This window comes from Neoarius graeffei, chromosome 28, assembly GCF_027579695.1.
Source record: "Neoarius graeffei isolate fNeoGra1 chromosome 28, fNeoGra1.pri, whole genome shotgun sequence".
Taxonomy (NCBI): domain Eukaryota; kingdom Metazoa; phylum Chordata; class Actinopteri; order Siluriformes; family Ariidae; genus Neoarius; species Neoarius graeffei.
In genome coordinates this window covers 42,170,150-42,192,495 of record NC_083596.1, presented here as the reverse complement: position 1 = coordinate 42,192,495, position 22,346 = coordinate 42,170,150, and the positions used below count along the sequence as shown (strand labels likewise).

General features: G+C 43.5%; 1 protein-coding gene across 3 annotated transcripts in view; it reads left to right on the top strand.

The window, feature by feature from the left end:
* Window positions 1-22,346, top strand: part of clip2 (CAP-GLY domain containing linker protein 2) — a 135,421-nt gene that overhangs the window by 47,965 nt on the left and 65,110 nt on the right. For all 3 annotated transcript variants that reach the window (XR_009651807.1, XM_060912137.1, XM_060912136.1), the window contains exon 3: window positions 1,967-2,490. Coding sequence is in view for 2 of the 3 variants with exons in the window: in XM_060912137.1 (XP_060768120.1) it covers window positions 1,967-2,490 (524 nt within the window). In the remaining variant the exon portion in view is untranslated. The remainder of the gene's footprint in view (window positions 1-1,966; window positions 2,491-22,346) is intronic.

Here is a 22,346-nt window from a genome sequence, read left to right as displayed (position 1 = left end):
GCTATCACTCTGTCCGTCTGTAAACATTTTAGTTTCTGGAGCATAACTCTATAACCTGACAGCTATGTTAAGTGACTCGAGGAGTTGTGCCTTTTGACGTTTTGGGATTTCTGCGATTTTTCTGTATTTCCCTGGCAACCAGTTCAAGTTAGGAAAATTTGGAGTGGGGTTTCATGTGATCTGACAAATAAAATAGTTCTTACCTACAGCCAGAAGTTGTCCTCAGTTAATGTGTGTAGTGTGGGGATGGGATTTAGGATCTAGCAAAAAGCTACAGCTCCCATGATGTGCCATTCTAGCAAGAAATCTATGAACCATGTTCAGAAATACAGCTTGGATGAAGAATTTAAAGTTTAGAGAGCTGAGCAGGGAAAAGTTGAGAGCTTTGTAGGGAAAATAATATTAGCAGCTTTTGTAGTCACAGCTCATTTCATCCATCGGGTAATTAGGGGAAAAAAATCTGAATCTCTTGGGGGACCGGATTTCCACCCACATCAAGCTTTCGTCTAAACCGGGGAACAGGGGCACTGCGCCCTCTTACCGAAATGCCGATTGAACCACAAGTCACACATATGGCCCTTTTCCACTACGCTTTTTCAGCTCACTTCAGCCCGATACGGCTCGCGTTTCGACTACCTCATTGCAGCACGACTCGGCTCACTTCAGCCCTGCTCAGCACTCAAAACTCGCACGGTTTTGGAGTGGGGCTGAAGCGAGCCAAACCGAGCCGAGTGGGGCTAGGGGCGTGAGGAGACACTCCCCTGTGCACTGATTGGTGAGGAGGAATGTCCTCACATGCCCACACACGCCCCGCGAGCACGCTGGGATCTGTAAACACCGTAAACCCGGAAGAAGAATAATTATGAAGCCTTATGTGCCTCGCCTCATCTATACACTCTTGCCAGTATCTGTTGGCGTTGTCGGTGACAACAAGCCACAGCACCAAGACCAGCAACACTAACGACTCCATGTCCTCCATGTTTATTGTTTACTCTCCGGGTCGTGAGACTACCGCTTAAAAGGTCACTGATGTCACTGTTTGCGCCGCCTAACGACATCACGTGACGTCCACCCACTTTCGCTAACTCCACCCAATGTGTCCACCCACTTCCAGCCAGCACGGTTCAGCGCGATTGTAGTCGAAATGCAACTCCAACAGCCCCGCTTAGCCCGACTCAGCCCAACTCAGCACGGCACGGCTCAGCCCAACTCAGCCGCGTTGTTAGTGGAAAAGCGGCATTAGGCCATGCACTTGTATGCTACTGCACAACATGCAATCGTTCTCAAAACGATCTTTTCTCCGTGAAAACATCCCAGCAACACCACGTGACAATGTGTCTGATCATCAAATACGTTATAATTACTCCAAAAATATTCCAATCATAGTAGATACACCGCCAGATGGTGCAAAAACAATCCGATTTGGCGTTTTCCAGACTGAGGTGCCATGTTGTTTACTTGTCGCGGCTGCTCTCGCGAGATTTGACATGGGTTACATACAAGGTCAGCTGACTTGTAGAGCGAGATTTCTCGAGACTGAATGACCTTTCACCCACCGGCGCGGGAGTTTTTGACAGAAGTAGTTCACGAGTTGTTTTTGTTGATACTTGGGCATTTAAAGATGTCATCCCGCGGCACGAAACGGAAGAAAGCCAAAGACTGTCCGGGGCAGAAGAAGATTACTTCTTTCTTTTTCAATGTTGACAAACAATTTGCTACAATTTCCCTCTCAGATAGCCTCAGAATGTCCCATTGTAGCCTCAGTTTTTCAAAGGCTTCGCACAGCGGAGGGGGGGACGGACCCCCCCCCGGTTGCTTCGCTCCCTCGCCATGGGAGCCATTTGTTTTGTGCAATTTTGCATGTGTTTGCCAGACTTGCTATTCATATAATAGATAAAATGCTTGATACTGATGATTCTATATATTTATATTGATTGACTTTCATTCATTAAACATCTCTTTCCAGATGTTCCTCACAAACAGCCCCTGCCGGCCCAGAGCAGCAGCGCATCAGACAAGTCAAGCTCGAAAGCTTCAGAGGTGGGCGACGAAGTGCCGAGCGATTTTGCATTGGGCGAGCGTGTATGGGTGAACGGTGTGAAGCCGGGCCGTGTGGCTTATCTCGGCGAGACCCAGTTCGCCCCGGGTCAGTGGGCCGGCGTTGTTCTTGATGAACCTGTGGGCAAGAATGATGGCTCAGTGGGCGGTGTGCGCTACTTCGAGTGCTTGCCTCTCCAGGGTATCTTCACACGGCCCTCCAAGCTCACGCGACAGCTGGCAGCTGAAAGTAGCGATGCCCACCCTGCAGACCCACTCGCTGGACCGAACTGCCAGTCGGGTACAGGAGCCCAGCGTGTGGTCGTGCCACTGCGAGAGGGAATACTGAACAGTGCAACGAAGACGGGCAACGAGTCCGGCTCCAACATGTCCGACAGTGGCTCGGTGAAGAAAGGAGGAGAGAAGGATCTGCGAGTGGGAGACCGCGTACTGGTGAGTCTGCTTTGTATTTGATTTTAGATGCAACACCTTGGCGTTTTCTAACTCTATTGGTCGAGTTCCCCCAAGCACACCTGCCAACATCCATCCCTTTCTCCCTTTCTCCCTCCCTCCCTCCCTCCTCTGGTTGACTTTGTCCACAGCTTGCCACGGATCCACTTGATCCATCTGTCTAGATGGAAAGGCCACGTGTCCGCTCCCTCCCTCTTAGACAACAGAAAGCATGCAACAGCTTTCTTACCGTACGCGGCCGTCTTCTCTTGATTGGCTTTGGGTCAGATTGCCTTCCATTTAGCACAGCTCTGGCTAAAAGCTTTCGAAGCAGTCAATAGCGTTAATCAAACGGGATTACCGCAGAGGAGCCTCCACCAATGATCAGCTATCGATCGGCAGCTCTGACTGTCAGACTGCGTGTTTTTTCATTGTTTCGTTTCTCCATCAGTAAGGGCGTTGTGGAGGCTTTACACACCGGTCAGCATCAGCTCAGTGTCTGTTTCAGTGGTTCAAGTTACATCGTACAATATGGTGTAGGTGGTGTGGAGCTACGGAGTAGATCAGAAAGTGTAGGTGTGAGTTTTGTAGATCTGGTCTTAGTTTTCAGTGTTCTCACTGGTTGGAGCATGTGTTTACACCACAGTGATGTTAAATTCTTGAATCTGATTGGTCAGAAGGTGTTGGTTAACCTTCTCTAACAGCAGCTCTGACAGTAGTTCCGGCTTCAAGGCAAATCACAGGTCTATATTAATACGGTCTGCCTAATGCATTATTGTTTCTCTAGTAGTAAGCAGGGCTGTAGTCAAGTCCACCTTAGTTGAGTCCAAGTCAAGTCCGAGTCCAAAGAGGTTCGAGTCCGAGTCAAGTCCGAGTCCAAAGAGGTTCGAGTCTGAGTCAAGTCCGAGTACAAAGAGGTTCGAGTCCGAGTCAAGTCCGAGTCCAGGACAGCAAATACAAGTCATATACTTGGAGCATCAAGATAATAACTTTGGGTTATTACTAACACAGTGTCACAGTACTTATGGTTTGTGTATATATACAAACAATAGCTTGTTCAATATAGCTTCACTCATACAGTAAGTGTGAAAAATTATTACCAGTATTATACTGTAAGTGTGTACCTGTGGTTAGAGTATGCCTTGCCTGAAAAAAAAAAAAAAAAAAACTGTACATGCCGTGAGTGTAATGAAATAAGTAATTTTTATTTGAGCATTAACTGTAACAAACCCCCCCATAGAATCATTTGTCAACATTAATCAACAGTCTCACTCACTCACACACACACTCTCTCTCTCTCTCTCTCTCTCTCTCTCTCTCTCTCTCTCTCTCTCTCTCACACACACACAGGCACAACCACAAACGTCACCTGAAACTGCGCTGCACGTAGTTAATATTGTAACTTAATTCTCATTTAGCATCTAACGTTTTACCTGATGAAAAAAATACTAACGTAAGGAATTGTAGCGTCGTATCCATATCTTCCATTGGCCAGTGTTCGCTACTGTTAGCACAAGATAAAGCTAAGCACTTTCTAACTGTCACTTACCTTGCTGGGTGGTTCCTCTGCAGGTGTCTGTTAAAATTGGACGTCGTCCCAAGCGTGTCTGAAATTGTTTTTTTGCAGAATCTGCAGTCTGCCCGGTGTTTCTTTTTCTGATCTGTTGTTGAAAACTCATGGTGATTTGTGTAGGCGAATTTAATTACCCCCGAATTAGCCGACATCTTCGCTGTATAGGCTATGTGTGAGAGAAAACAATGAAGGTCGCGCGGGAAGATAATAAAACACATATTTAGAATCTTAAAGTAACAAGTTCAAGTGTGAGACTCTACCATTGGTTGGCGGATTCCTTGGTGGACTTGACGAGTCCTGCAGCTATATTTAGCGAGACCACTAGGGGAGTCCGAGACAAGTCCAAGTCCAATTACAAGCGAGTCCGAGTCAAGTCCAAGTCCATCAAAAAAACGTCTCGAGACGGACTCGAGTCAGGACTTACTACAGCCCTGGTAGTAAGTAACACAGGGACTTGTACACCAGATGTCGCATATAGATGTAGAGAAAAACGGTGTATCATTAATTAATATTGGCTGGCGTTGAGTGGTATATCAGCTAGCATGATATTGAATGAGTTGAAGACGAGTAGATGAATGGAATATATCTGATAGACCACAAAAATTTTTTTATTATTATTATACATACTCTCTTCATATCGGCATTCTCAAAGGCCAACGCTAGCTTACCCACGACTCGGTGCTGTTAGCGCGGCAGTCCAGTTACCTTCCAGCCGGTGCAGTGTTAGTGAAGGCCAATGCTAGCGCAGTCAAGCCAAATATTATTATTTGGAGCGACCTGGCAGCCAAAATTCTCTCGCAATCTTCCACTTTTAACGACGCAAACCTCGCAGCCATGTTTGTTTACAAATTGTCAGTCACTTGCTAGCACAGAAGTTTTACATCTCCGACGTGTCTCTCTTCCAGTTTTTCGATGTCCGTTGTAGGGATGGCGAAAACTAAAAAAAAATCTTGACCGACCACCGAGCCTCATTAGCCGGTTAAAGCCGGTTAACCTATGAGTTTAAACAGGGATGCAAACGGCGCGCATTTTTCACGGCTCGTGCAGATCCGATTTTTTTTTGGGGGGGGGGCGCGTTGGAGTGTCTGAATAATTTCTGTATTAAAATTACTACATAAGCAAATGCCGTTACAGTCCATGAAAAAGCCGTGAAAAAGTCGGCATCTGCGCCTTTAGTTTGTGTGGAGAGATATGATCTGCAATAACATGCATTGTTGGCTACAGACCGAAACATACTTTCAGAATGCACTGGCCAAGGCAGGACTAAACTCCATGTGCCTTCTAATGATAATTAAAAAAAAAAAAAAAACAGAATAGTAATTTGTAAGCTAAAAAGCCTGTGTCTACACTTTTTTTCTTTTGCCGAGTGGCAGCTGTGTTCAACTGGGGCGGGACATGACTGAATAGGTGTTTCTGATTTGTCAGCTGTCTTTAACTGGGGCAGGAGGGCGGGACATGACTGAATGGGTGTTTCTGATTTGTCAGCTGTCTTTAACTGGGGCGGGAGGGCGGGACATGACTGAATGGGTGTTTCTGATTTGTCAGCTGTCGTCCTTACACCGCATGGCATGCCCCAAGCGTTTACAACACAGAATTCCAGGTTCTCCGCTCCAAAATCGGCAGCTTCAAAATGATTGATTTCTTTTTTTTTTTTTCACCGACAACCAAAAAAAAAAAATTAACCGGTTGACATTGATTCGGTCAACCACTGGTCAAACGGTCATCAGTTAACATCCCTAGTCCATTGGTATGTTTTTCTCTTGTAAATATGCATGAAGAATGTATAATGAAGTTTTGGTAGCCTTTCGGGTGTTCAGCGCATCTTTGGTTTCAGTTTATTTATTTAGTGCTTAAACCTAGCACTGGATTAGCCTCGTATTCTCTCTTTCCCGGCCAATAAAGAAATGATTGTGCGCATTGTCATTGGATCTTTGCATGAGCTGCAGTGTGTGACGTTATGTTGTCTTGACAACGTGCAATATAATAACAATACTGCACACTCGTTCTCCATTAGGGAGAGTGGCGTAATACCTGGAGGATAAGCGATATGACAACAATATTGCATCAGGGTTTTTTCTAGAAAAATTTAGTATGAGGGCGCTCACCATGGCGAGGGAGCGAAGCGGGGGGAGATGGTGCCGGTTGTCCCCCCCCTGCCGTGCAAAGCCTTTGAAAAATGCTCCAATGGGACATTCTGAGTATCTGAGAGGGAAATTGTAACAAATTGTCTATCAACATTGAAAAAAAAAGAAGTAATCTTCTTCTGCCCCGGACAGTCTTTGGCTTTCTTCCGCTTCGTGCCGCGGGATGACATCTTTAAATGCCCAAGTGTCAACAAAAACAACTCGTGAACTACTTCTGTCAAAAGCTCCCGCGCCGGTGGGTGAAAGGTCATTCAGTCTCGAGAAATCTCGCGCTACAAGTCAGCTGACCTTGTATGCAACCCATGTCAAATCTCGCGAGAGCAGCCGCGACAAGTAAACAACTAAACAACATGGCGCCTCAGTCTGGAAAACGCCAATTCGGATTGTTTTTGCACCGTCTGGCGGTGTATCTACTATGATTGGAATATTTTTGGAGCAATTATAACGTATTTGATGATCAGACACATTGTCACGTGGTGTTGCTGGGATGTTTTCACGGAGTCGGTAAGAGGGCGCAGCGCCCCTGTTCCCCCGTTTAGATGAAAGCCTGTTGCATGCTATCAATAAACCCGCTAGAAGGGAATACAGTACCGTACATGTTTTTATTCCATGGGAAAAAAATGTCCTGTACGTATAATAATTATTGATATGGTGATGGTGTTGATTTTCTGTGAGGAGACCTTTATTTACCTTCAGGGTTCTCCAGAAAATCTGAAGTACCCGGCTAAAAAAAAAAAAAAAGTAGTAGGTGGCTAATGCTAGGGAGGTCTGGGGGCATGCCGCCTCCAGAAAATTTTGAAATTGACATGCCTTCAGGTGCATTCTTAGCTACTAAATTACAAACCCTTTCCTTCTAAAATACTTGCAAAATATGTATGAAATTTCCTTCCCGATGCGCTTGACTTTCTGTAGTACACTGCCTGGCTCTGTAACATGACAACGCCGTAGCGTTTGTAGTTATGTGGTCCGGCTCAGCCAATCAGAGCGCGAGAATTGATCAACAAATATGGCATCGCTTCCGGTCATGACCCGAATTTCGGAGTGAAGACAATTTCGGAGTGAAATAATTGGATTTACAGCAAATTATGCACAGCAGAGACGATATAAATCGCTTGAACAGTGAAAGCAAGTTTTTATTTTATCTGGGATCGAGTAGCTGGCGCTGACCGTCTGTGTAGGGGGAGAAAACTGCCAGTCGCCGGCGCTTGTGAACATTTTTTTTTTTTGGAAGGAGTCTCCAGTGTCAGTGCTCAGACGTAAAGCTGGACGTTTCTTCTTCTGGACATTGTCCTTTCTCTGCAACGTGACCTGCTGCTTTGATTTGCTTTATTAAAACAGGCTGATGAAGACACGACGGTGCATAGCTGCTGTAACGCAAGTGCTAACTTGTTTTGTGGACGTGCCACAACGGTAATTGTTTAAATCAATGACAAGGTTACTATGTCGAAGTTAATTTCCAGAATTTTTTCCCCCCCAATAGTAACTTGAGCAACGTTTTTATTAGGGATATTAACCGATGACCGTTTGACCGGTGGTTGACCGAATCAACCGGTTAATTTTTTTTTGGTTGTCGGTTAAAAAAAAAATCAATCGCTTTGAAGCTGCCGATTTTGGAGCGGAGAACCTGGAATTCTGTGTTGTAAACGCTTGGGGCATGCCATGCAGTGTAAGGACGACAGCTGACAAATCAGAAACACCCATTCAGTCATGTCCCGCCCTTGCGCCCCAGTTGAAGACAGCTGACAAATCAGAAACACCCATTCAGTCATGTCCCGCCCTCCCGCCCCAGTTGAAAACAGCTACCACTCGGCGAGAGAAAAATGTAGACACAGGCTTTTTAGCTTACAAATTACTATTCTGTTTTTTTTTTTAATTATTATTAGAAGGCACATGGAGTTTAGTCCTGCCTTGGTCAGTGCATTCTGAAAGTATGTTTCGGTCTGTAGCCAACAATGCATGTTATTGCAGATCATATCTCTCCACACAAACTAAAGGCGCAGATGCCGACTTTTTCACGGCTGAATCGTGCAGATCCGATTTTTTTTTTTTTTTTTAGGGGGGGCGTTGGAGTGTCTGAATAATTTCATCAGAGTAAATTCTGTATTAAAATTACTAAATAAGCAAATGCCGTTGAAATTATTCAGACACTCCAACGCCCCCCCTAAAAAAAAAATCGGATTTGCACGATTCAGCCGTGAAAAAGGCGGCATCCGCCAAAAGGCGCACCATTTGCATCCCTGTTAAACTCATAGGTTAACCGACTTTAACCGGCTAATGAGGCTCGGTGGTTGGTCAAGATTTTTTTTTTTAGTTTTCGCCATCCCTAGTTTTTATTACATAATACGCTCCGTTTCTAGCTTATTTACTTCTAATTTATTAAGCAGTGGGGATTGCGAATGATTTCGGAGAATGAAGCGTTCTTCTTTTCGATTCATTTTGGAAAACGTGACTATTTTAAACATTCGCTGATACCAGTATGTCATTTAGTTTATTGGTGCTTTTTCGAAAACTTCTCTCTTGCAGCTGAATTGCATCAGTGTGTTGATCAGAGTTTCCCTTTTGTGTTTTCAGTCTCTTTTCACCCAGTCTTCAGGTAGCTCCTGGCTGTTTGAAATGAGACACCATTCAGGGAGACGCTATTCTTTCCCCTTCTTTGTATGGGGTTCAATAGTTGAGTCAAAACTTGAATGCCTAGCTTTAGAACAAAATAAAGAGGATGTTTGAATTCTCCTGGAAGACATGAAAGATGTTTCTTAGTTATTCCAAACAAAGATGGAACAAATGAACAAAATCAACAAGATTTGTATCCACCTTTCGGAATGTGGTTTCTCCGAATTCAAAATCTGGCCGTTGGGGAAGGATGTGCAAACTTTTGCTCTCGGTTACAGTGTATATATAGTGATTTAGTTTAATGGCATACAGAGTTTACATGGAAAGTCCCATAAATCTTGATAAGCTGTACTTCACATATAACGCCCACCACGTTTCTGTACATATGACGATGTGTAGCTAGTATGCGTCACCATAGCAAGAAGAAATGTCTGTTAATACTGTCAACGTAACAGGAAAAGAGAGTGATTGTGTTCTTTTCCTTTTCCAAACGTCGACAAGCAGGTACAGTGGTGTTTGAAAGTTTGTGAACCCTTTAGAATTTTCTATATTTCTGCATAAATATTACCTTAAAACGTCATCAGACTTTCACACAAGTCCTAAAAGTAGATAAAGAGAACCCAGTTAAACAAATGAGACAAAAATATTATACTCGGTCATTTATTTATTGAGGAAAATGATCCAATATTACATATCTGTGAGTGGCAAAAGTATGTGAACCTCTAGGATTAGCAGTTAATTTGAAGGTGAAATTAGAGTCAGGTGTTTTCAATCAATGGGATGACAATCAGGTGTGAGTGGGCACCCTGTTTTATTTAAAGAACAGGGATCTATCAAAGTCTGATCTTCACAACACATGTTTGTGGAAGTGTATCATGGTACAAACAAAGGAGATTTCTGAGGACCTCAGAAAAAGCGTTGTTGATGCTCATCAGGCTGGAAAAGGTTACAAAACCATCTCGAAAGAGTTTGGACTCCACCAATCCACAGTCAGGGAGATTGCGTACAAATGGAGGAAATTCAAGACCATTGTTACCCTCCCTGGGAGTGGTCGACCAACAAAGATCACTCCAAGAGCAAGGCGTGTAATAGTCGGCGAGGTCACAAAGGACCCCAGGGTAACTTCTAAGCAGCTGAAGGCCTCTCTCACATTGGCTAATGTTCATGAGTCCACCCTCAGGAGAACACTGAACAACAATGGTGTGCATGGCAGGGTTGCAAGGAGAACGCCACTGCTCTCCAAAAAGAATGTTGCTGCTCATCTGCAGTTTGCTAAAGATCACGTGGACAAGCCAGAAGGCTATTGGAAAAATGTTTTGTGGACGGATGAGACCAAAATAGAACTTTTTGGTTTAAATGAGAAGCGTTATGTTTGGAGAAAGGAAAACACTGCATTCCAGCATAAGAACCTTATCCCATCTGTGAAACATGGTGGTGGTAGTATCATGGTTTGGGCTTGTTTTGCTGCATCTGGGCCAGGACGGCTTGCCATCATTGATGGAACAATGAATTTTAAAGGAAAATGGAGAAGGTGGGTCATGCAGCAAGACAACGACCCTAAGCACACAAGTCGTTCTACCAAAGAATGGTTAAAGAAGAATAAAGTTAATGTTTTGGAATGGCCAAGTCAAAGTCCTGACCTTAATCCAATGGAAATGTTGTGGAAGGACCTGAAGCGAGCAGTTCATGTGAGGAAACCCACCAACATCCCAGAGTTGAAGCTGTTCTGTACGGAGGAATGGGCTAAAATTCCTCCAAGCCGGTGTGCAGGACTGATCAACAGTTACTGGAAACGTTTAGTTGCAGTTATTGCTGCACAAGGGGGTCACACCAGATACTGAAAGCAAAGGTTCACATACTTTTGCCACTCACAGATATGTAATATTGGATCATTTTCCTCAATAAATAAATGACCAAGTATAATATTTTTGTCTCATTTGTTTAACTGGGTTCTCTTTATCTACTTTTAGGACTTGTGTGAAAATCTGATGATGTTTTAGGTCATATATTTATGCAGAAATATAGAAAATTCTAAAGGGTTCACAAACTGTCAAGCACCACTGTCAACGTTTATATACATTTTGTGTCGTAAATTGAAAGTAAATCAAATTTTTTTGTTTCACGGCTGTCTGGAAGCAGACTTTTCTCAGCTGTATTCCCTGATGTTTGCTCCCAGAGAGGCGTCTCATATTACCACGACTGCATCATAGCACGTGAAGGACTCCTCAATTTCGTGTCACTCAATAAAGCAAAGATTTTTGTCAATATGCTCAGGGTCTGGTTGTTCAAAACATGGTTATTTTAACGGCAGGTTAACCTGTAACCATCCGTTAAAATTTTAACCTGCCGTTAGTTAATTAGCTGTTAAAAAATCATTTCTTGAAGCTAATTTTAACCATACCGTTAGCAAACCAATTGGTTTAGCCCTATCCAGTTGGTTATGACGTCACACCGTGTCAAAATCAAAACCCTTCCTTAATTCATCGCACCTGTATGTCGTCACAAGGGCATTTGTCACTACTTTAACCACTCTACTAACAGTTCCTTTCTCGACGCCCATTGTATCGCCGATGACTTGGAAAAAAACTGCTGCTTGCATAAAATCTAAGGGCAATGAGCATCTACTCCTCAACAGACAATGCATGGCTTCTTCACATTGGGCGTCCCAAATCTTCTTGCAACAAATCAAATATACTAGTGCATCTCAAAAATATACCATGAAATACCATGAATACCATGAAAAAGTTCCTTTCTTTTCATAATTTAATTCAAAAAGGTAAACTTTCATATATTCTATATTCATTACATGTAAAGTGAAATATTTAAAGCCTTTTTTTGTTTTAATTTTCATGATTATGGCTTATAGCTCATGAAAGTCAGAAATCCAGTATCTCAAATTATTAGAATATTCCCTAAGGTCTTGTCTTCTTCCACTTTATCCGGGGCCGGGTCGCGGAGGCAGCAGTCTGAGCATGGAAGCCCAAACTTCCCTTTCCCCAGACACCGCGGCCAGCTCCTCGGGAAGAACACCGAGGTGTTCCCAGGCCAGCCGAGAGACATAGTCCCTCCAGCGTGTCCTGGGTCTTCCCCGGGGCCTCCTCCCGGGGGGACATGCCTGGAACACCTCCCCAGGGAGGCGTCCAGGAGACATCCGAAAAAGATGCCCAAGCCACCTCAGCTGATTCCTCTCGATGTGGAGGAGCAGCGGCTCTACTCCGAGCTCCTCCTGAGTGACTGTGCTTCTCACCCTATCTCTAAGGGAGCGCCCAGCCACCCTGCGAAGGAAACTCATTTCGGCCGCTTGTATCCGCGATCTTGTTCTTTCAGTCATTACCCAAAGCTCATGACCATAGGTGAGAGTCGGAACGTAGATCGACCGGTAAATTGAGAGCTTCGCCTTTTGGCTCAGCTCCTTCTTCACCACGACGGACCAGTAAAGTGATCCACAGAGGTAGCAGAAGGGGGCTGGTGCAGTGTGGATTGGGCAGCAGTCGAAGGCAGGGGCCTTGACGACCTGATCCCCGGACACAGCGGCTAGCTGTTGGGACATGGAATGTCACTTCCCTAAGTTCAATAAAAAAAAAAGATTTACAATACAGAAATGTCCAGCTTCTGAAAAGTATATTCATTTATACACTCAATACTTGGTTGGGGCTCCTTTACCATGAATTACTGTATCAGTGCGGTGTGGCATGGAGGTGATCAGTCTGTGGCACTGCTGAGGTGTTATTGAAGCCCAGGTTGCTTTGATAGTGGCCTTCAGCGTATCTGTATTTTTGGGTCGGGTGTTTCTCATCTTCCTCTTGACAATACCCCATAGATTCTCTATGGGGTTCAGGTCAGGCAAGTTGGCTGGCCAATCAAACAGTAATATCATGGTCGGCAAACCATTTGGTAGTAGTTTTGGCACTGTGGGTAGGTGCCAAGTCCTGCTGGAAAAGGAAATCAGCATCTCCAAAAAGCTCGTCAGCAGATGGAAGCATGGAGTGCTCTAAAATCTCCTGGTAGATGGCTGTGTTGACTTTGGACTTGATAAAATACAGTGGACCAACACCAGCAGATGACACGGCACCCCAAATCATCACAGACTGTGGAAACTTCACACTGGGCTTCAAACACCTTGGATTCTGTGCCTCTCCACTCTTCCTCCAGACTCTAGAACCGTGATTTCCAAATTAAATGCAAAATGTACTTTCATCTGAAAAGAGGACTTTGGACCACTGAGCAACAGTCCATTTCTTTCTCTCCTTAGCCCAGATAAGACACTTCTGACATTGTCTCTGGCTCAGGAGTAGCTTGATATTAGGAATGCGAAAGTTGTATCCCCTTTCTTGAAGATGTCTGTTCGTGATGGGTCTTGGTACACTGACACCAGCCTCAGTCCACTCCTTGTGAAGCTCTCCCAAGTTCTTGAATCAACTTTTCTTGACAATCCTCTCAAGACTGCGGCCATCCCTGTTGCTTGTGCACCTTTTCCAGCCACCCTTTTCAGCAATGACCTTTTGTGGCTTACCCTCCTTGTGGAGGGCATCAGTGATCATCTTCTGGACAACAGTCAAGTCAGCAGTCTTCCCCATGATTGTGGTTGTGTACACTGAACTAGACCGAGAGATACACTCTGTTCATACTGTTTTACTCAAACTCGAAATGAAATATTCTAATATTTTGAGATGGGTTTTTTTTTTATGTTTTTGTACTGTATGCCATACTGATTAAAATTAAAATAGAAAAATGCTTGAAACATTTTAGTTTATGTGTAATGAGTCTAGAATATATAACATTTTCACTTTCTTAAATAACTGATGGAAAATATTGAACTTTTTCACAATATTCTAATTTTTTGAGATGCACTAGTATAACAGAGATTCTCTACCAAATCGGTACCGATGTCAAAGCTCTGTGTCATTGTATCGAAGTAACTCGTTTGGTCTTCATCTGAATTGTTTTGGACGGCGTGCATTAACAATGTCAGCAGCGTTCGCCTGTAAGATGAACGCCGTTTTGATGTTTACATAACCACTTTGTTAACTTTAACGGAGTTTTGAACCACAGTTTAACGGTATGTTATATTTAACATAATGTTAAATAGTGATTTAACCATTGGTTAAAAGATAACCATGTTTTGAACAACCGGAACCAGAGCTTCTCACATGGGCATAAATGGTAGAGAGGGGGAAAAAAAAATCATATATATATATATATATATATATATATATATATATATATATATATATGATTGGTTAATTTGTTTACAATTAACATTGGCAATACAATTGAGAAACTATCTTGAACTTAAATGATAACATACTATATTGAACTTTTAATGCCTACTGATTCTCAGAAGACAAAGAGATTATGAATCAGCAACTGTTTAAACCCTATGTTGGTTCTTTATGGAAGCTCTCAAGCTAAGGAACCCAAGGGATTCGTGTTGTACACACTGTTGGAAGTGGTAGAAAGCTAGATTTTACAAGCTGGCAGTAAAAATTTGTATTTTTCATTAATTGCCATAAGAGCGATTGAGATCCTAAGAACGTTTTAGAGGGTTGGCTGCTGGTGGTTAGTCGCCATGTTGTCTTGCAGAATGCAGAAGCTGTTCATTTCATGTCGCCTGTTTGAGAAACAGGAAGGTGGACTGTTTGACTGCCAAGTGGAGGTTCGTGCAGATGTTTTGCCTGATCTCACTATTACAGTGTTGAGAATGAATCCATAAGCTGATGTCTGGGAAAGAGAGAGAGAAAGATTAAGTTGGTCCTGTCTTTTGTATCCAAAGTACAATTTTAGTACTGACCAGAATTTGACTTGGCTTTTCTGTCTCACTTACCACCAAGGCAGTTCCAGGGCCGGTTCGGAGCCTTATCTCGAACCAGTTCTTCGCGTTGTGAAGGCCAAAGAACTGGCTTTCGGCCAGGAAAACTGGTTCCAAAGTGGCACCAACTCAGTCTAGAACCAAGAACCACTTACGTTAGGGGCTAGCGGCGGGAATGTCGTGACTGACAAGACCAACTAAAACTTTATGATGACCGTTTCTTAAAAAAAAAAAAAAAAAGATTATAACTCGTGTAGCGTCTCGTCTGACCAATCCAAAGAAGAAGAAAAAGAGACGATGTAGTCCGCCATTGTTGTTAATGTACATGGTGCAGCTGGGAAAGCAGAGACGTAAACAGTGATGTGATGTTGCTCTGTGGTGGCTCTCTCGTCCATGGAAAAGCAAACCAGTTCTTAGAAGGTTGGTTCACACGTTGAACCGGCTCTAGCACCAGCCCAGGACTAGAACCTGGTTCGTGTTGATGGAAAGGGGGTAACTGACTCATTCTTGCTTTGATTTTTGGAGCCAGTCAAACACTTCCTGCGTGATAATCATCCACTTTTAAGTAAACACCAAGGATGTCATTTAGACACCTGGGCTCTGCACGCCGAAAGGATGCCACATCTCAAACAGTGGTGGGGTGAAATCTGACGCCCTGTTGAAATATGGCATCGCAAGGTAAGATTCGGATAGAATGCTACACTTACGGGTATGCTGTTATCGGAAAATAATCAACGACAGGAAGTGGAGTTACTGTTACCACCCTGAAGTTGATTCATTTTCAGTAACCGCACATGTGGACGTGTTTTATTCCTTTTATACCGCAGACATTTGCCAACACTAATGATGATTTATTTATTAAAGAACGGCATTTCCTACCTTTTTATCCCACACTGACCAAAAGGCCCGAAGGGGGATTATGTCGTGGCGATGTCCGTCCGTCCCAAGAAAGGGTACTCACCTTCTGAAATCAACTCCTCTCACAATTTTTGGAGGAATTTCAAGAAACTTATCCCTCGCTGGCCGAAAGGCCCGAACGGGGATTATGTCATGGCAATGTCCATCCATCTGTCTGTCCATCCGTCCCAGGAAAGGGTACTCACCTTCTGAAATCAACTCCTCTCACAATTTTTGAAGGAATTTCACAAAACTTGTTACCCCTTACTGGCCGTAAGGCCCAAAGGAGGATTATGTCATGGAAATGTCTGTCCGTCCGTCCCAGGAAAGGGTACTCACCTTCTGAAATCAACTCCTCTCACAATTTTTGGAGGAATTTCAAGAAACTTATCCCTCGCTGGCCGAAAGGCCCAAACGGGGATTATGTCATGGCAATGTCCATCCATCTGTCTGTCCATCCGTCCCAGGAAAGGGTACTCACCTTCTGAAATCAACTCCTCTCACAATTTTTGAAGGAATTTCACAAAACTTGTTACCCCTTACTGGCCGTAAGGCCCAAAGGAGGATTATGTCATGGAAATGTCTGTCCGTCCGTCCCAGGAAAGGGTACTCACCTTCTGAAATCAACTCCTCTCACAATTTTTGAAGGAATTTCACGAAACTTGCTATCCTCCGTTGGCCAAAAAGCCCGAAGGGGGATTATGTCGTGGCGATGTCCGTCCATCTGTTGGTCCGTCCGTCCCAGGAAAGGGTACTCACCTTCTGAAATCAACTCCTCTCACAATTTTTGAAGGAATTTCACAAAACTTGTTACCCCTTACTAGCCGAAAGGCCCAAAGGGGGATTATGTCATGGTGATGTCCGTCCATCCCAGGAAAGGGTACTCACCTTCTGAAATCAACTCCTCTCACAATTTTTCAAGGAATTTCACGAAACTTGCTATCCCCCATTGCCCAAAAAGCCCGAAGGGGGATTATGTCGTGGCGATGTCCGTCCATCTGTTGGTCCGTCCGTCCCAGGAAAGGGTAGTCACCTTCTGAAATCAACTCCTCACACAATTTTTGAAGGATTCTTCTATTCTTTAAATTCGTTTCTTAAGACAAGGATTTTTTAAGATGTTACCTTGACAGTTTCGGCGATAAACTTCCGCCTTCTTCAAAACAGTCACCAGATGTCGAGTGGTGACGTGCCTTATCAGCTGATGTTACTCTAAGGAGGCGTGAACGTCCCGCCCAATTTGACAGGTAGTTCACGCCTCCTGCTGTCAGGTCGCTCCTCCAGGACGGCGCTCCAGGTGTGTGACAGCGCGTACGCTCCCTCATCCCGGTTCATCGTTCTCTGCGCACGCTTTCGTATCTCCACTGCCTCTAAAATCCAACGCTGGAATCTATTTTCTTCAGCGCGAATGACTCTGGCCTCTTCCCAATTCATTATATGATTTTGCCGTTTACAGTGGTCTGAAATGGCTGATTTTAAGTTTCCTTGGTGTGCTTTTTCTTTTTCGGATCTTGTGAGTCTTTTTGTTGTTTCTTTTTCACATTCTATTTGGTGTTTTTTTTTGCGAGTATGGAAGCATCTGCCCGTTTCGCCAATATAAACTTTATTACATGAACGGCAAGGGATTTCATATCTGACGTTGCATTTATTGTCCAGTTGTATTTAAAATACAACTGGCCGTCCTGGAGGAGCGACCTGACAGCAGGAGGCGTGAACTACCTGTCAAATTGGGCGGGACGTTCACGCCTCCTTAGAGTAACATCAGCTGATAAGGCATGTCACCACTCGACATCTGGTGACTGTTTTGAAGAAGGCGGAAGTTTATCGCCGAAACTGTCAAGGTAACATCTTAAAAAATCCTTGTCTTAAGAAACGAATTTAAAGAATAGTTTCAATAGGTAGACATAATGAACTTTCACTACATACAAATTTTTGAAGGAATTTCACAAAACTTGTTACCCCTTACTGGCTGAAAGGCCCAAAGGGGGATTATGTCATGGCAATGTCCGTCCGTCCCAGGAAAGGGTACTCACCTTCTGAAATCAACTCCTTTCACAATTTTTCGAGGAATTTCACGAAACTTGTTATCCCCCATTGGCCAAAAAGCCCGAAGAGGGATTATGTCATGGTGATGTCCGTCCATCTGTCGGTCCGTCCGTCCCAGGAAAGGGTACTCACCTTCTGAAATCAACTCCTCTCACAATTTTTGGAGGAATTTCACAAAACTTGGCAGAAGGCTTTGTTATAGGACAGTAATACACATATTGCAATTTCATTTGCAGTATATTGTAGCGGGTGATATTGTGCTCTCAGAGCACTCTTCCATTTGTAGTTGCATTTAACATTGTGGAACGTTCTCAAAGTAAGTGAGTTCCTGTTAACTCTTACGCTATCGGAGCTATAAACAGTCATTTCCTCACCTCTTGTATTTTTTTTTCATTCTAGAAATTAATAATGCAAGAAAATACAAGAAAACTTCAAGTTACAGCTTCACCTCTGTCTGTAACAGTGCCGATAAACTCGAGTCCTTCAAAAAATGCGAAATAAAGATGTAACAGAAAATGAACACCTTCTGACCAGTTAGAACTGAGAATTCAACAGTGCTGTGGTATGCAGCGTAATAACGTGTCTCATTTCATGAGCAATGCAAATATTGTGCTTTATTTTGGCTTTGCCAGTATTTCTAAAGACCATTAATGGTAGCACCAATTTTAAGAAAAGATAAAACCAGCTATTCTGACTGATTCTGTGAAGTCCAGGACATTAACTGGATCGATGAGCTCCATCAGCACACATTCGTTCGGTTTCATTCACTTTTCGTATGAAATTCAGCTGAAATGTTTTTCAAAGGTTCTTATTTGGTTTGATTGTCTGGAAGTTTGCACTCCATTATAAAGTGCCAGTTTAAAGACCACCTCACCCTTGTGTTCATCTGGATGCACTCTCCACCAGATGTTTGAGGATAAAGGTTCGCTTCATAAGCCACCTGCATTACCAACACCTCCAGACAGATTTAGACCAGAAATGGAAAAACACATTGTCTTCCAATTTGCTTCCAACTTTGTTACATTACTGCCACATGTGGAATGAAGCTGTCTCATCTGCTTCCTGTCTCGTCGGAACTCACAGCTGGAGAGCTTGACGACTTTTCCACTGAGGTTCAGTAGAAACTAAGTAATAGTATAATAATAGTAAATGCTGTCAGCAAGAAATTGAATATTGCTTTAGTGAGAACTGCTTAGTAAATTTGGTTCCTTGGTGCTATTGGTAGTGCCTTAAAAATCACACTATATCTGTTAGTTGAGACTTCAGGAATAAGCTAGATCAAAGTCCCTCCCATGCCAGGACCTGGTCTTCCCAGGCAGACTCCCGTCCTAGTACTAGCCAGGCCCTTATGGCACATTGGGCCGATCAGTGCCGATCTCCGTTTCTATAGCCCTTGGCAGGGATCCCAGACGTCCGCTGTTTAGCAGAATTCTGCTATTTTCTAGCGAAAGTGTTGTTGTTTTTTTTTAAATCTCTTGTATATCCATTAAAAATATGTTTAAGTAAAATGACCAGCAGAATACGTTCTGATTTGGTTTGCTTGTTTAGCGATGTTTTCGTCGGCTTTGTTTGTTCTCGTTGACATTCGGGAACACTCGGAAGTTAAATTGATGTAAATACCGTGAGTAGTGTTGCCAGATTGCACGGTTCTCCGCCCAGTTGGGGGGTTTTAAGTGCATTTTGGCGGGTTTTGAACATATTTTGGGCTGGAAAACGTCAGGAGTATCTGGCAACACTGACCGCGAGACTGTACGCGATAGAACAAGAAAACAATATGGCTGCGCCCATTTGCTAGAAAACATGTTTTAACTCCGTTCGTGCTTTTGTTTCTAATGCGTTGAACTTAATTCAGAGCACTGCAGGAACATCAGGAAAGCAGAAGGAAAGATCAGAGAAACAAAAGCAGAGAAAACTGGAGGAAAGACAGAATGCACCCCAGAAAAGAGCATTAAATTCCTTTGCAGTGAAACCTTTCAAAGAGAGAAAGGTTTATATCAAATATCTCCAGTATTTGCTGTACATATGTATATATCTAATATTACTGAATCATTGATTTCTGCTCATATTCATGATTTTTGAAAAATGAATGTGGCTTATATTAGACTAGTTTTGACATTAACTTGAAACAAAAAAAATAAACAAATGAGATGAACTATGGATACTATTGTTATAACAAAATCAGTGGAATATTTAGGCAAGTATATTCTTCAAAGCTACATTTTCGTCTAATTTTTATAATTTTTTTTTTGCCACTTATGTCATTGATTACAAAATATGGCATCAAATAGATACACATTATAGTTAAATTCTGTTGCTTTTCTATGTTAAATCTATGTAAAAAATGTGTTCTATAGCATCTTTAAATGTTAAAATCTCAACAGCTTCAGGCAGCCCCCTTGACCCCTGCTGATAGTTTCTCATCTCATCTCATTATCTCTAGCCGCTTTATCCTGTTCTACAGGGTCGCAGGCAAGCTGGAGTCTATCCCAGCTGACTACGGGCGAAAGGCGGGGTACACCCTGGACAAGTCGCCAGGTCATCACAGGGCTGACACATAGACACAGACAACCATTCACACTCACATTCACACCTACGGTCAATTTAGAGTCACCAGTTAACCTAACCTGCATGTCTTTGGACTGTGGGGGAAACCGGAGCACCCGGAGGAAACCCACGCGGACACGGGGAGAACATGCAAACTCCGCACAGAAAGGCCCTTGCTGGCCACGGGGCTCGAACCCGGACCTTCTTGCTGTGAGGCGACAGCGCTAACCACTACACCACCGTGCCGCCCGGTGATAGTTTCTTACATTCCTCTATTTTTTTCAATTACTGCTGGGATCCCTGCCTTGGCCTCTCGCCTATTGCATAGTTAGGGTTACGGTCAGGGCCTAGTCCTCTGGTAACCAGGCTTGTAGTACTCGTGCCCTAATTTTAAGGACTCGTGACTTGACTTGGACTTGAGCACTGATGACTCGGACTTGGACTCGTGCACTAACTGCATTCGGACTCGTAAATTGGAGACGAGGACTCGGATTTTTTCTTTATTTTTGTAACACGCCATAATAATTTGGCATAAGATATTAATATCTACATTAATTTTTATACTAATTTTGTGCAAGAGAATGCACATTCACTTGTTCATACGTCATGTTCAGGAACAAACTAACGTTAATGGCGCTAAAATGCCCGGAGAGAACACCCCAGGATTGTCCGCTTTGCTTATACAGACTTCTCGTGCAGTGGGGAAAAATGCACTGCTATGTGTTCCATATGTAGAAGAACTATCGAGGAGACGACGGGGACGACCTCGAACTTCACTCGTCATTTGGCAAGACTCCACCCAGAGAAGGAAGTGACACACTGTGTTCATTGCCCGGTTGATAGCGGGGCTTACTTATCTAGTGTTAACCCTCTCTCATGTTATTGGCCCTGTTGATAGCGGGCGGGGCTTGCTGAGCGATGAACAAGCTTTTTATCTGTAGCCTATTAACTAAAATGGGGCAGTCGAGCAGGAATGTTAGTCCAACACAGTTAGCAGAAACGGTTTCACATAAAGGCAGCAACAGCCGCGGTCAAATTATGTGGTTGGAGTCTTGTTCTCAGACTCGACTTGAACTTGACTCAAAATTTTCTTTAATGACTTGGACTTGAACACTGGGGGCTCGAGACTGGACTCGGACTCGAGGTTTAGTGACTCAGCTACAACACTGCCTATTACATAGCTAGGGTTGCAGTCGGGGGTAGTTCTCTGGTAACCATGAGAGTTTGACTCCCTCCTGACATTTTGTATTGCAGCATGCCTTGCCAGATGGCACTAGGGTACCATTTTTACGATGGCCTTTGGTATGACCCAACTGCTTAAGAACTCGTAATTTCCCGGTCGAGAGGTGGACACGCTAACCACTAGGCCAGCTTGTGCTAACAAGTTATATACCATGGATTATCCACATTTAAATAACGGTCATAAAATGATCATGCACATATGTCCAAAAATGTGTGGACACCTGACCATCACCCGTTACTTAAAAAAGTTGCAAGCACGCAGTTGTAAGCACATCTATAGCATTGTGATTTCCCTTCCCTGGAACTAAGAGGTCCAAACCTATTCCAGCATGGTCCTTGAAGACCTGCTTTCCAAGGTTGGGCTGGAAGAACTTGAGGTGCCTGCACAGAGCCCTGACCTCAACCCCGGTGAACACCTTTGGGATGAGCTGGAATTGGCACCAGGCCTGCGTACTTGACCTCAGTTCCTGACCTCACTAATGCTCTTCTGGCAGAATGAGCACAAATCCCCACAGCCACGCTCCAGAATCTAGTGGAAAGACTTCTTAGAAGAGTGCTGGCTGTTATGACAGTGAAGTGGGGACCAACACCATGTTGATGTCCATGGTTTTAGAATGGGCACATATGGGTGTGATGGTCAGGTGTCGACATACTTTTGGCCATATAATGTAGTTAAAGAGTTCCCTGGCTATGAAATGTTTGAGAACCCTTGTACTTGAGAACAGACTCCAATGATTTCGCATATTTGTTGATTTGTAGTGTAGATGAAATTCTTATTATAGTGAAATGGTAGAAAGTTGAATATATACTGATACATAATGATGCTAAGATAAATGCAAACATAAATACAGTCTGCAGGGGCTTCAAAGTTTGGGAGAATAGCAGGGTACAAATAATTTACAGCAGGGTGCAAAATGGTAAAATGTCTGCCAGCGGCAGACATAATGCACGCAAAGCGTGCAGGGATATATATATATATATATATATATATATATAT